The following is a 12499-nucleotide window of genomic DNA, read 5'->3' on the forward strand; positions in this document are numbered from 1 at the left end:
ATGGTTTAGAGTTCCCCTGCCAAAATTGCATTTATAGCCTATCACCTAAGTTACACAGCATATCGTGTATCGAGTATTCTACACTTATGCATACCTACTGGTAGGTGGTAATAGATCTAAGTTACCTTAGGTACCTAGGTACATACCTATATTACATACCTCTAATAGGTATAGGTATCTTACCTAACGGTCTAGGTACATGTTGATATATTGATATTTGACCCAGGTTTGTATACAAAGCAACTGCATATTGATGCGGGGCCTCTTTGGGAGCGGGCCTGAGCGGGATCAACAAGCTTGGAACCTCTTCCAATGCAAGGGCTTTTATGAGTGGGGAAGTGCCGATGAAAAACAAACCCAAGTTCGAAAGAGCTCTTTTCGTCGAGAAATGATTGCATACCTACCTCCTATCATTGTATATTCAGAATATGCGGCTTGTATTACCTCTTGTACTACTTTACTTATCATGTTCCGGCACCTTGAGAACCTGGTCGGATCACCCGAAAGGTAAGCTACTAACAAAACATTCCTTACAAAGACCGAAACCGCACCAATAGCATTTCATAGGTAGCGACTCGTGGAAACGTGAAAGGAGACTCTCAGTAAAAACAAAGCTGTGCACATGTGAGAAACAGGGCTGCCCACACGTGGTAGATCAAGTCCGCGTTATTAGATAATTAAGGGCCTTTAACCCACGAGTCTGCTTTATGCATTTTCCTTTCATAATACGCGAGTTTCGACCAATTAGCAAACCCGGCGGTAACGGATTTGGTTGAAACTAAGCAAGGGGACAGGGGGGGACGTGATATCAAAGCTTAATATAGGCTAGGCACATGTACCTATTGTTAGGTATCTAGGTACCTCCCTTTAAGTGCCCAGATTATGAGAAGTTCCAAGATCACAATCATAGGTGGCACGTCAAAGGTATAAAGCGAGGATTATAATCACTCAAAATTTTTATAATGAAACTGGCATATGGAATTATAAAGTATAAAAAAAGGAGTAACTACAAGCAATAAGTAGGGGCCTAGAGCTAAGGAAGGTTATTTTAGTTAAGATATTAGACGAGTCTAAACTCATTATACTTAGAACAAAGCTTCTCGCGTAACACGACCTAATTTAGAATATAGAATAATTGCTTCCAATAGGAGCAAGCGGATAGAGTATACCTACCTACCCTTAGTCCAAACACATGTTATGACATAAGCCTCATCGTTTTCACTACTATTCATGTAGAACTAAGTGCGGGCCATTAGACATATTCACTTAACAACAATGCAGGTATAAGGTAGGGGCAAGTATCCCGTTCCATAACATAGTTTCATTCATCTTGATTCATACCCCTATTTCCATTGCCCTCCTCCTGCGCCCAATCCTCTTCCCAATGTTCTATTATCACTTTATCAAAGGGATAAGAGTTTAGCGCCTTTGACTGCTTACCGAAGCAACTTCAGGTTGGTTCTTTGAAGCGGTGGCCAATGCTTCATGGTCGAGGGTCTGGGTCTTACGCCTGCGGAGGAGCACGAAGGCAATGGCACCTACAATCGCAAGAGAAGCTACGATTACACCGACAGCAATGCCTGCCTTTGCACCGCCGGATAGACCGTCACCAGCTGAGCCCGAGCTAGGAGCTACGTTTGAGTCGGAGACGGCATTCGTGGCACTGGCTGCCGGGGTAGAAGTCGACGATGAGTCTCCGGATTCGAAACCTGTTGCTGTTACGTTGAAGCAGGGAGGTTGGATCGTCATATCCTTAGCCTCGACGAAGGTCTATGAAAGTTATCAGTATATGTCTAACGTTCTAGGTACCTAGGGTGTAGTTGGCAGGTATATTTCATACAATGTCGGCGCAGGCGTAGAAAGTCTGATTTCTACCATTGAGCTCATTGTCGACGTTTGACCAATACTCCAGTTGGATTGTGGCATTAGTTCCCGCGGAGACGGTGCTCGGGATATCGGCAATCTTGTAGCATTGGTGACCCGGTTCAATCTCTGTCACATCGCTGACGACTTGCTGAGAGAACTGCCTCTGGATAGTGGGTGCTGGAAGCCTATTAGCATCACATTTCAGACCGAATGCAGTATTAGGTACTGACTATTATCATATGCAATGGAGAAGTTGACGTTCCAGGCTTCGTCGGCGATTGATAGGGCAACAGTTCCCTGAGCTAGATAGAAACGAGGTAAGTTCAACGTCATCATGCCTTTGCTATGAATACTCACTGAGAGGGAATGCCGTTCTGTTAGATACACCGCTGGAGCTTCCACAAGGTCCAATATTGTCCGTCGAAGCGGACCACGGCCTGTCATTAGGCCAAAGGAAGGCTACGGGTCCCATAATGGAGCCTTCAAGACCTTCTCCATGAGCCTCTCCATCACCGGCAACAAGCCGACTTCCTACCAGTGCAGCAATATAGGACAACTGGCCGAACCTCATATTGAATAGGCAATATGCCGCAAGTAGCTCTTAAGATGATTGTAATGATATCCTGCGTACTCACTCGTCTACCTGTGTAGCTGTGGGGAGGCGGTTGTGGCTGAGAAAACCGTTTTGAAGGGTGAAGAGAGGTGCGGAACAAGTCTTATAAGTATCAATATTGTAACCCGTGGGGAGTTCATTTAGGTCATATAGCCGGCACCTTGTCACAAGCCAATCACCTCGATGCCAAGCTATATTCCCACCATCAAATTCTTAACAGTCACGTACAGTCATTCGTCCGAGATAAGCCGATCTTGGACGGTATTGGACCCTGTATACGGCAACACTAACAGCTCCACGTCCAGGGAAAGATTAGTTGACTACCTGTGAAGGATACCTAGACCCCTCGGGGTTTTCGACGTTGATAGGGAATCTCTATCATCTATAAGATTTTCTCGTCGTGGCACCCGATCACAAAGCAGTTCGTACGAGAAACTAAGACGTTAGGTCAGGACGTGGTACAGGAGGCCTAGCCAGCTTGTGACAAGCCGGCCGCTGAGAACCTAATTGGCCGAGCAGCCACCGCAGGCGGCTGCCGGGGACTTACATATCCCCAGTGAGGTATAGAGACGTGGGAAGTACGAGGATCCGATGACGGCAGAGTAGATAAGTGTTAGTGTGAAGGCGATTATCTGGGTTAGGAAGGTCTCACAAAGACTCATCTATTTTCCTCTCAATACGATAGTAGCCTGCTCTAACTCCACGCCGTTTAGGAACATTGACTGCCTATGCCAAATCTGGGACCATGTGCGTGGGTGGGTATTGGAACCACCTAACTAGTTGTCGAGCCTATCCAGCATCCTATCTTCGCTACATACCTCAATACACGGTATCTGCATCCATTCTAACTAACAGCATTTCTTTATATCTACCTTGTATCTTTCACTCATGACCCCTACCTGTTATTAGAAGTCAGTACTTAGCCTTATGTAGTGCTTTTGGAATATCAACTCAAAGCTAAACGTGCTTGCCAAGTAATGAGTGACATGGCATGTCACGGTTAGTAACGTAGCAGGTAACTGAGCTTATAGTGGTTACTTGATAAACGAATAAGAACTGCAGGTCACAGCTTTGACAGGGAGGACTAGGGTGGCTAGATGGACGGGTGGTACGATTTCTCACCAATCTTCAGATCGCGGATCGCCCCGGTTCTTCTCTAGCCGGACCTTTCAAGCCAGGTCACACGTGTAACAAAAATTCGAGTCCAACCGGGAGGTCATACTGTAGTCTGTTACCTTAGATACGGATATATACGACTGCGATGAAATATGAGGCCATAAAAGGATAAATTTAGCGTGCGTGCGCTTACAAAGGAGAGCATCCACGTAGAGATCATTTTTATCTTTTGCTATATAAAAAGCTAGCAAGGACAGGAAACTAGAAGTTCAAATTGTTATTCTTTCTAGCCCGTCTGTTTATCTGATGGCGCTAAGAGGAGATCCCCTTGCTTGATCCTTACTAGCTTACTCTTGGGTTGCAATGGCAAAAACTCCAGAGCGGAGAAGATCCAACATGATGTGGCACTCCATCTAATCTTATCAATCTAATCAGATCGCACGTCCAATCCGAGCCCAGAACACCAATATTCTCGTAATGAGCTCCAAAGAGGTCCAGTAGCAGAGGATAGGGGGGAAGGTATTGTGGCCCGGTTGCTCCGAATACTGGTAGCCACAGAGAAACACTATAGCATCTAGTGGTAGTCTTTGAACACTCGGCCGATATCATAGCTAGCCTGTCTTGTTTACACAGGCTAGAGACACCGTGGATCGATAAAAAAGGACTAGGGGCGAATATTGACCCTCGGTTTAACAGTTAACCTAATTGACTATCCGAAGGTGAAGGATATATCCCAGCATGTGCGATGACATATGCAATGCTATTACACAAGTAGCTATGCCTCGGAAACCTTCGCTTGAAGATAATCTACCTAAGTAGGTATATATCATGCTTAGTATGACGATTAGACTAAAGCCGGAATACGAGTTCCTTTACGGAAGGGATTCTGAAAACAGAGACGTAACCGTACCTGAATAACTATCGTTCAATCTCCGAGCATCGGCTACTCATATGCTATTCGTCCATGGATCCCAGTTAACGTTCGGTCAAATCCCTTGCCTTTAACTGAATGCTTGCATGCATTTTCCCGGACACTCTCTTTTAAGCTTACTTGTGTATAACATTCAATGTAGATATAAGATTATATGAGCCTCTTCTCACTTTCTGTTCCATTTCACTTGCGTCCTCATCAACAATTTTCGAAGCCGACTCTCTTTCAAGCTTGTTTACACATTCGCTTCTAACTACCAACATGATCGTAGCCCACTGGACATTCGGAGCAATCCTTGCTGCCACTGCGGCCTCGGCTTCTACGGACGACTTACAGTTCTTTGCTCGTTTGCTTAAGCGCCAAGAACCCGGGACTCCTTCCTACAACTGCCACGATAATTGCGGTAAGTATTATGCCTCCTCTAATTTACTAGAATCGATGCTAACGTTCTCCAACCTAGGCCAAGCCATCATTCAAGGGAGAAGCAGCAAGGATGTATGCCATGATGATATCTTCCTAGCCGACTACAAGGCCTGCCTGCAGTGCGCAGGGCCCGACAACCAGGACATCTGGCAATATTACGGAAACAGTTTAACCAAAACTGCAAGTTCATGCGGTCTTTCAACGTCGCCTCTCTCAGGTCAACAGCCTGATGTGGGACCAGCGGTTCCCGCCGGCTCCTCTGGTACGGCGAGTGCATCGGAGTCTCCCTCGTCCACTGCATCTGTGACTAAAACATCTACGCCCGTGTCCACTGATACCGAATCGCCCACTAAAACGCCTACTGAGGCGCCTACCGAAGTACCAACTGTTACCGAGTCCTCTCAAGAGGCACCCACTGTCGGTCCTAGCACCCCAGAAGCAACCCCGACCGAATCCACAACAGCTTCTTCCGGCACCGAATCCAAGTCTAAACACCACACCACAACAGTCACACACGCCCCCTCGGGTACTGGAAGCCACAGCGGATACGGAACAGGAACGGCAACCACAGTAAGTCTTCACTCCTAGGTACCTACCTAATGCGACGAAAGGATTTTCAGCTAATTGAGAACTACCTAGTCATCTGAGTCTGCCATAGCTACTGGTGCCGCCAATACCTTCGCCAACGGTGGTGTTGGCTTCTATGGCGCCCTGGTGTTTGGTGTTTTGTATGCCGCCGCGCAGTAGATTTCGACACCCTCTGAGTCCTGGAACTATTACGCGACTATATATCTATGTAAAATATATAATTTGGTGAGATAATATTTATAAGCTTAATAATATTGCATTCCTTGTCAAGTTTCTAGAAGATATCTTTTTTAAGACGTCTGAGTTCCAAGACAAAGCCGAAGTGATTAACACACCTCATAGCGCCTCCTTTTGATTAAAATACAATTATGATGCGCCCTTGCAACCACTTCCACGACCTGCTCCATACCAAAAACACATCCCACGATGTTGTGCAGGTTACTCTGATGTCATTGACTTCGACTTCCTTCCTGCTAGTTTGACAACACCTTGAAGTTTTTTTTTTTTTTTTAATATATATTCATAAGCCCCCAATATCCTTAAAACAACCTTTCTCTATGAATACCTCTCGCGCAATGTTGGAAATGATGTAGAGACAGTCTACAGTTTCTTGGCTTTCGCTTAAACATCAATGTCCCACAGTCTATGAATCATGGAATTCCCACCCTCAATTGTCCGCGACGCCATTCCCAGTATCTTCAACGGCGTGTGTACCGCTTTTGGGTTGATATTAATTCGTATCTTACCGTTGCTAAGGTACCTATGACTATATGGGCACCTAGTGGACTATCACTCGTGTAGGTATATAAGGTCCCTGTCAGATGAGCGAGTGACCTTTCATCCTTTCAGCCTTTCAGCCTTTCATTGTTTCTCTTCCCTCTTCGTGAAAACAACTATCTCTTCTATCGAACCCTGGCAATCATATTTGAATTGAGGGGTTCCTTAAACTCTTTTTAATTTAAGCTTAAGTTGGCTAAGAGTCCCTATCGCGGCATGGTTGAATACAAGAGACTAACCTAGAGAATATATATATAGTCAATGCATATGTCTACGTCCTGCGAGGTTTTTACCGTCTCGAGATGCTTTCATCGGGGAAGCCCTACGTCAGTTGAACTAGGATCTAGTACATAACCGTATATTTTCTCGTCGGATTTTAAGTTAATATCATTCAAGGTAATTAATCTACTATTTACGTTTGACCGAAGCCAGCATTTCTTGGCTGAATATTGGAACTAGCCAATGACGAACGCGATTACGCAGCCATAAAGGCTATCAATGAAGATCTTCCCTCATGGAAATTCAAGCGAATATCGTTGGGCTTCGTAAAGCATACCAGCTACGTATTTTATCCTTTTCCTATGAAAACCGTCCCCGCTATCCTAGCATTTATCGCGGTCGTTTGTTGCTATCGTATAGAGGAGCGCCACCACTGACGGGGGCTGACTATTGGTTATAGTACCGTAACATTCTTCGTAAATCCCGCCATGTTCTAAGTAGCTGTATAGTCTGAAAATAAATTCGTACTCATTATACCCTTGCCTGCTTCATTCTCGTCCATACCTTTTACTCCCCCCTCCAGTCTTTTCCCATGGTCCCGCCACGCTCTGTCCCAACCCCCTTTCCTACTCCAGTACACCTACACATGTCACTCTTTAATTCACGGGACGCGTTGACCAAGTTGAATAGCCTATGTATGAGAAGTACCCACCAGGCTTTTGGTAGTCGGAGTGCTTTCAGAAATCAGTAGGGTCTATTTCGAGTCGCCACTATGTTATAGATGCAATTGCGGTCCCCATCGAGCTGACTGAATCGACCCAGTTACTAGTTGATGAACATTTATGGAATTTATCCTCGGAGAAAGCTTCACTACCATCGCATATTATGGGGAAGAAGAGCTAAACCATGTAGCAGTAGTCAGAAGACATCTTGTCATACCTCGATTTGAATTTTGCCAACGCCTATCTGATTCTTACCCGGTGACGTGCAATTAAGGTGAGGTACGGAACTGACCGGAACTTGTTCCTATGCATGTATATAGCAAGATACCTAAATAGGCTATTGGTTATACTCGTAATCTATACAGGTGAACAGACCTTGCCGCAGTGATTAGAATATCAAGAAAAAAAAAAAGAATACCATCAAGGTTTAAATTATTTTGATGTCATCCTTGACCTAAGGTATATTCGATATTCGTGTCATTTGATAGACACCTACCTACCTAGGTAATTATGCATGCGAAGAAAGTATCTTATTATCATAAGAACATCTATCTGACCTATTCTTTCAAAGCTCTATAATGTGTTGTATTAGATGTTGCTAATAGGGCAACTTTCTCCTGCATATCCACACCCAACACACACCTAGTAGATATTTTTTTATAGAAAAGATATTGAAGAATTAGTATATCGGCGCATTAAAGCCTGAAGCGAATCTAATACGCGGATAGAATAGAATCTTATACATTCGAACAGGGTAGGGCGTGTTGGCTGATATACATACTAGCTGTCTGGCCCCGTCAGCCCCGTAATGTTCGCATTCAATTGCCTGATGCTCAGGGGAGATGGGATCGACAGAGCGTTGGTGCATTGCCGCCTAGCCTTACCACTAGTAGCTGGCAATTGGAATAAATACCGAAAACCCACCCAGCTTTGCCAGCATACCCAGGCTGCCAGGTAGGTATTATGGTAGTATGCATTTTCGATCTAGAAGATCCTGCTGATAAAGCCTCCATGATCCTGCTTCACATAATACGAACAGCTGAACCGGCCGACTCGGTCCACAATGCGGCCAGTTCTCGTATGCATTTGCGGTCGCACCGTACTCACCGCAAATATATTATTGACACCTCTTGCTCGTCGTAAATTCTGCCCAGTGGATCTAATGAAAGCTTGTCCACGGTTAAGTTAGCCGGAATCCAATCTCGTGTTCAGGTCTCCATGCATATGCACCCCGGCCAACGGCGAATGGAGGCTGAGCACAGATCTTCCTTTGCCTCGTTGCACCAAACATCAGCCTCCGGGGAATGGCTGACAGCGGTGATCGGCACACGTATTAGCGCTGACCGTATGAGCGGTCCGCAAGTTTAATAAGGGATATAATGGAGATAACGGTTAAAGGAGTCGACGACGATTTCCTATAAAGCCAGCCGTCAAGTTTCTGCAAAGTCGAATCTTATCCAACACATCGACAACGCAATCTTCAAAGCAAACTACAAGTTCAACAAACTCACCAACAATTCTCATCATCTTAATATCGACATTTAGTCAACCCCTTCAAAACATTCAAAATGCAGTTCTCCGCCATCATCGTCGCCGCCTTTGCCGGTTTCGCCGCTGCCCAGACCCAGGCTCCTTGGGCCATGGTTGCCGTCGAGTCTTCTCACGGTGGTGCGGGCAATGGTCTCGTCAACAAGACCATCCGGGTCCCTCTCGACACCGTTTACACCAACCCGCCTGTCCTCAATGAGGTCTCAACTCTTTACCTCATCAGCTGCTCCCAGGGAACTGATGTTTACTCCGTCGTTTGCCAGCCTCACAAGGACCCCGCTGGGTAAGTAATCTCTAGTTTAGTTCCCTTTACAAAAAAGGCGTCAGTTATCAACTAACAATATTCCAGCACCGACACTGGCGCCAAGCCTTTCGACATCAACACCCCTTCTTATCTCTCTACCAACACTGTCGTTGTTGGTAGCCTCACCTGCCACGCCTAAGTTGATGCGTTTGATTTGGCACTAATTCGGCTATCTCGTCGGATCATGAGAATTGTTAGGTGATGGGTTTGCATTGAAGTTGCTTGTCAGTTGGAGAAGAGTTAGAGGAAAAAAGGGAGAAGAAAAAACCGGTGCGATGCATAAGAATAGCCTACGGTTATTGGCGCTTGTTTCTGTTCGCTTATAATTTCGCTATTAGACTTATAATATACTAGGTACCTAGAATTGGCACCCTGCATACGTCATTTGTCTTCTGTGTTTAAAGTACAATCTAGTACGCGTATTGAATGCTGTTCAAATTGTGGCTGGGATTACATTGAATTTGTGGCAAATAGCTTCCGCGCTTTTTAGATTGGCACTAAATGTACCTACGCGAAGACTCCGCCCCCGCCACGAAGCTAGTTGACATTGGCCAAGACCCTTAATGGAACATTGAAGGGTACCTACATACATAATCTGACATATGTACCTAGGTACATAGCAGTTTCTTTTGTTTAAGGGCCTTATCATGACATCTATCGCATTCACTGCCTCAATTAACGCGTGAGGCGCAAGTTCTAGGTAGCAACCTTAAAAAAAGATTGAACAATATTGCCCTGCTACCTTGTACTTCCCTGTACTTCCAGGCAGTTACTATCCTCTTTTCTCTTTACATATAAGGTAAGGTGTCTATCGTTTAGCAGTTTGTATGACTTTACTCCTCTTCTTCCTTTCCCTTCCCTTCATTTACTCCGCTCTTGAACTACGCTTCCTAATCTTGTACACGCCCAACTTCCAAATCCTCGCATCCTCACAAAGTTTTCTGAATAGTAACAAGCCATAAACCTTGAGTACCTAAGGTATATCATAATAATATATATTATCGAGTTGGAGTTGGAGACTGAGTTATAAGGCGGACATCTAAAAGCATGTCATATCCTTACGGCCAGCCGGCCTATCCCGGCCAATACCCTCCAGGTCCACCACAGCAATATCCCCCGAGCCAATGGTCGGCCCCTCCTCCTCCTCAAGGTTACAACCAACCTCCTCAGGGTTATTATCAGTCTGGACCTCCGCCTGGACCTCCGCAGGGTTATAACCAATATGGTCCTCCTCCAGGTCCTCCACAAGGACCTCCTCAAGGATATAACCAATACCCCCAAAGCCAATACCCCGCTGTACAACAGCCATATAGTCAGCCTTACCCTCCAGCACCGGTAGGGCCGCCTACGCCTCATACTTTAGGATATGGACCGCTACCGCAGATTCAATGGGATCCTACTCCCGACGCGCGAGCGTTAAGAGGCGCCATGAAAGGCTTTGGCACTGACGAGAAAACTTTGATTCGGGTCCTGTGCTCTAAAGATCCCATACAGATTGAGGCTATCAAAGCCGCCTATTTCAGGAACTTCAGTCGAACGCTCGAGAAGGATATAATATCAGAAACGAGAGGGTGGTTCGAGGCAGGGCTAGTCGCCATCGTCAGAGGGCCCTTGCTCCACGACGTTCACCTATTGCACTCGGCGATGGATGGACCCGGAACGAAAGAGAAAGTCCTTAACGACGTTTTGCTGAGCCGGAGCAACGCAGATCTGAATGCTATCAAGAACATGTATCAGCAAACATTCCATCGGTCGCTAGAGAGCACCGTGAAAGGAGATCTCAGCATGAAGACCGAAAGACACTTTATGATCGTATTAGGCGCAAACAGAGCCGAGGACAGCGCACCGGTTATCCCCCAAGCTGTCGATCAGGATGTGATGGAACTCTATCGCGCCACGGAGGGTAAACTCGGCACGGATGAAATGATGGTGTGTTCAATATTATCTACGAGAAACGATAATCAAATCCGGGCCATCAATTACGCATACGAGCAAAAGTTTAGACGGCGGTTAGAAGATGTTATTAGAAAAGTAAGTTGGACCATGTGCCATGCGGAGTCTATTTCGGGTTGATACGTGCTGACGATGTTCAATTTTACAGGAGTTTAGTGGCCACATGGAGGAGGCTTTGCTGTATCAGCTACGGCATGCTGTTGACAAGTACATGCATGCAGCTGCTTTGCTCGAGGACGCAATGGCAGGTTTGGGCACAAAAGATCACCTACTAATTTCGAGAGTGGTGCGATATCACTGGGACAAGACGATGATGGCGAATATCAAGGGCGCATATCAACAACGCTACCATCGCAGCCTCGCAGGTCGTATTAAAGGCGAGACGAGTGGAGATTACGAGAGGCTTATGCTCGGCTGCATTGGGGAGCCGATTTAATAAATGCGCCGCGCTGAAGAGGCATGTTATTATACCGCGTATGTCTTTCATGACTTGATGTTATACCATTAATGTATTCCTATCATGCTCTTTTTAGGTCAATTTTTAATGCTACCGAATGAGATATGATCGTCGCAGTTTCGATCAAGTGCTAGGATCTTTTGTAACTTTCGACGGGTTATCCTTTTAATTCGTTGAATTGTTTCGTACCTAATTACGACTATGAAGTTGTATGAACGCTGTTTCTGTGCTATATACGTATACTACCTGTATCTAGATACCTATACTTAACCTTCCTACGTAAGACCTGCTATGCTGTTATGTAGATGTACTACCTCTTATCAAAGACACAATATCCGTTGGGGATGGTGTAATCCTACCTGCCTGCGTGTGCCTGTTGAAGCAATAAAGTATAACCCCACAGATGAACAGCTTTTAAGTCGCAGGGATTTGACATGCACAAACTGTATTGGCGTAGTACTAATTTTGGGGGCGAATACTTACCTGTACCTAGTGGCTCGTACGTTAAATTCTAGATGGCTTACCACTATAGCCACTATAGTTACAGGGGAACCAGCTGTTATTGGTAGATCTACATAACATCGTATAGGTACCTAACTTAGAGGTACCTTAGGTAAGCCTTCGTACATAGTACAGTCTTTTAGACGGATTGTCATAACTCGGCCTCGGCCATCGTGCCACCATCTTTAATAACTTCCAACTTCTAACTTAACCACGTAGTTAGGTAGGTAGTCAAACATTATCGCCTCTTGCCTTTTTATTTCACCCTACCGTCTGTTTCATTATAGCTAGCTCATTTGACACTCATTTTTAGCTTTCCGATTAATCACGCGCCTCCCGCTCGGATCTCTTGGGTTTATCAACAAGCCTCCAAGTTCCAACTAGTAAACCCTTCGAGCGTACCTATGTTTTTACATCATCCATATATAAAAAAGCTACCAAAAGGCGATGACGACTTTAATAAAATAAGCTAACATTATAA

At 45.3% G+C, this 12499-nt stretch overlaps 4 protein-coding genes across 4 annotated transcripts; 3 read left to right on the forward strand and 1 right to left on the reverse strand.

Annotated features, from left to right (window-relative positions):
• Nucleotides 1-1419: 1419 nt before the first annotated feature.
• On the reverse strand, nt 1420-2437 carry F4812DRAFT_457570 (uncharacterized protein; the record flags this gene model as incomplete). Its single annotated transcript, XM_047937190.1, has 4 exons — nt 1420-1770; nt 1841-2043; nt 2097-2168; nt 2224-2437. 4 exons carry the CDS (start codon nt 2435-2437, stop codon nt 1420-1422), a joined length of 840 nt encoding a protein of 279 aa, XP_047792493.1.
• A 2145-nt stretch (nt 2438-4582) lies between these two features.
• F4812DRAFT_316703 (uncharacterized protein) lies at nt 4583-5781 on the forward strand. Its single transcript, XM_047931392.1, has 3 exons — nt 4583-4929; nt 4987-5519; nt 5589-5781. Exons 1-3 carry the CDS (start codon nt 4788-4790, stop codon nt 5694-5696), a joined length of 783 nt encoding a protein of 260 aa, XP_047792494.1. The 5' UTR covers nt 4583-4787; the 3' UTR covers nt 5697-5781.
• Nucleotides 5782-8823: 3042 nt separating this feature from the next.
• On the forward strand, nt 8824-9246 carry F4812DRAFT_457572 (uncharacterized protein; the record flags this gene model as incomplete). Its single annotated transcript, XM_047937191.1, has 2 exons — nt 8824-9086; nt 9153-9246. The coding sequence occupies 2 exons, from the start codon at nt 8824-8826 to the stop codon at nt 9244-9246; spliced, it is 357 nt and encodes a 118-aa protein (XP_047792495.1).
• Nucleotides 9247-9677: 431 nt separating this feature from the next.
• On the forward strand, nt 9678-12038 carry F4812DRAFT_421791 (Annexin). Its single transcript, XM_047933591.1, has 2 exons — nt 9678-11138; nt 11209-12038. Exons 1-2 carry the CDS (start codon nt 10155-10157, stop codon nt 11494-11496), a joined length of 1272 nt encoding a protein of 423 aa, XP_047792496.1. The 5' UTR covers nt 9678-10154; the 3' UTR covers nt 11497-12038.
• The last annotated feature ends 461 nt before the right edge of the window (nt 12039-12499 follow it).

This window comes from Daldinia caldariorum (assembly GCF_022478825.1).
Source record: "Daldinia caldariorum strain CBS 122874 unplaced genomic scaffold F4812scaffold_4, whole genome shotgun sequence".
Taxonomy (NCBI): Eukaryota; Fungi; Ascomycota; class Sordariomycetes; order Xylariales; family Hypoxylaceae; genus Daldinia; species Daldinia caldariorum.

Excerpts from the sequence above, each read along its gene's own strand:
- F4812DRAFT_316703 (XM_047931392.1), top strand. The coding sequence starts at position 4,788 with ATGATCGTAGCCCACTGGACATTCGGAGCAATCCTTGCTGCCACTGCG. Across the intron at positions 4,930-4,986 it reads CAACTGCCACGATAATTGCG|GCCAAGCCATCATTCAAGGG; the intron begins GTAAGTATTATG and ends TCTCCAACCTAG. Across the intron at positions 5,520-5,588 it reads GAACAGGAACGGCAACCACA|TCATCTGAGTCTGCCATAGC; the intron begins GTAAGTCTTCAC and ends AGAACTACCTAG.
- F4812DRAFT_421791 (XM_047933591.1), top strand. The coding sequence starts at position 10,155 with ATGTCATATCCTTACGGCCAGCCGGCCTATCCCGGCCAATACCCTCCA. Across the intron at positions 11,139-11,208 it reads TAGAAGATGTTATTAGAAAA|GAGTTTAGTGGCCACATGGA; the intron begins GTAAGTTGGACC and ends TCAATTTTACAG.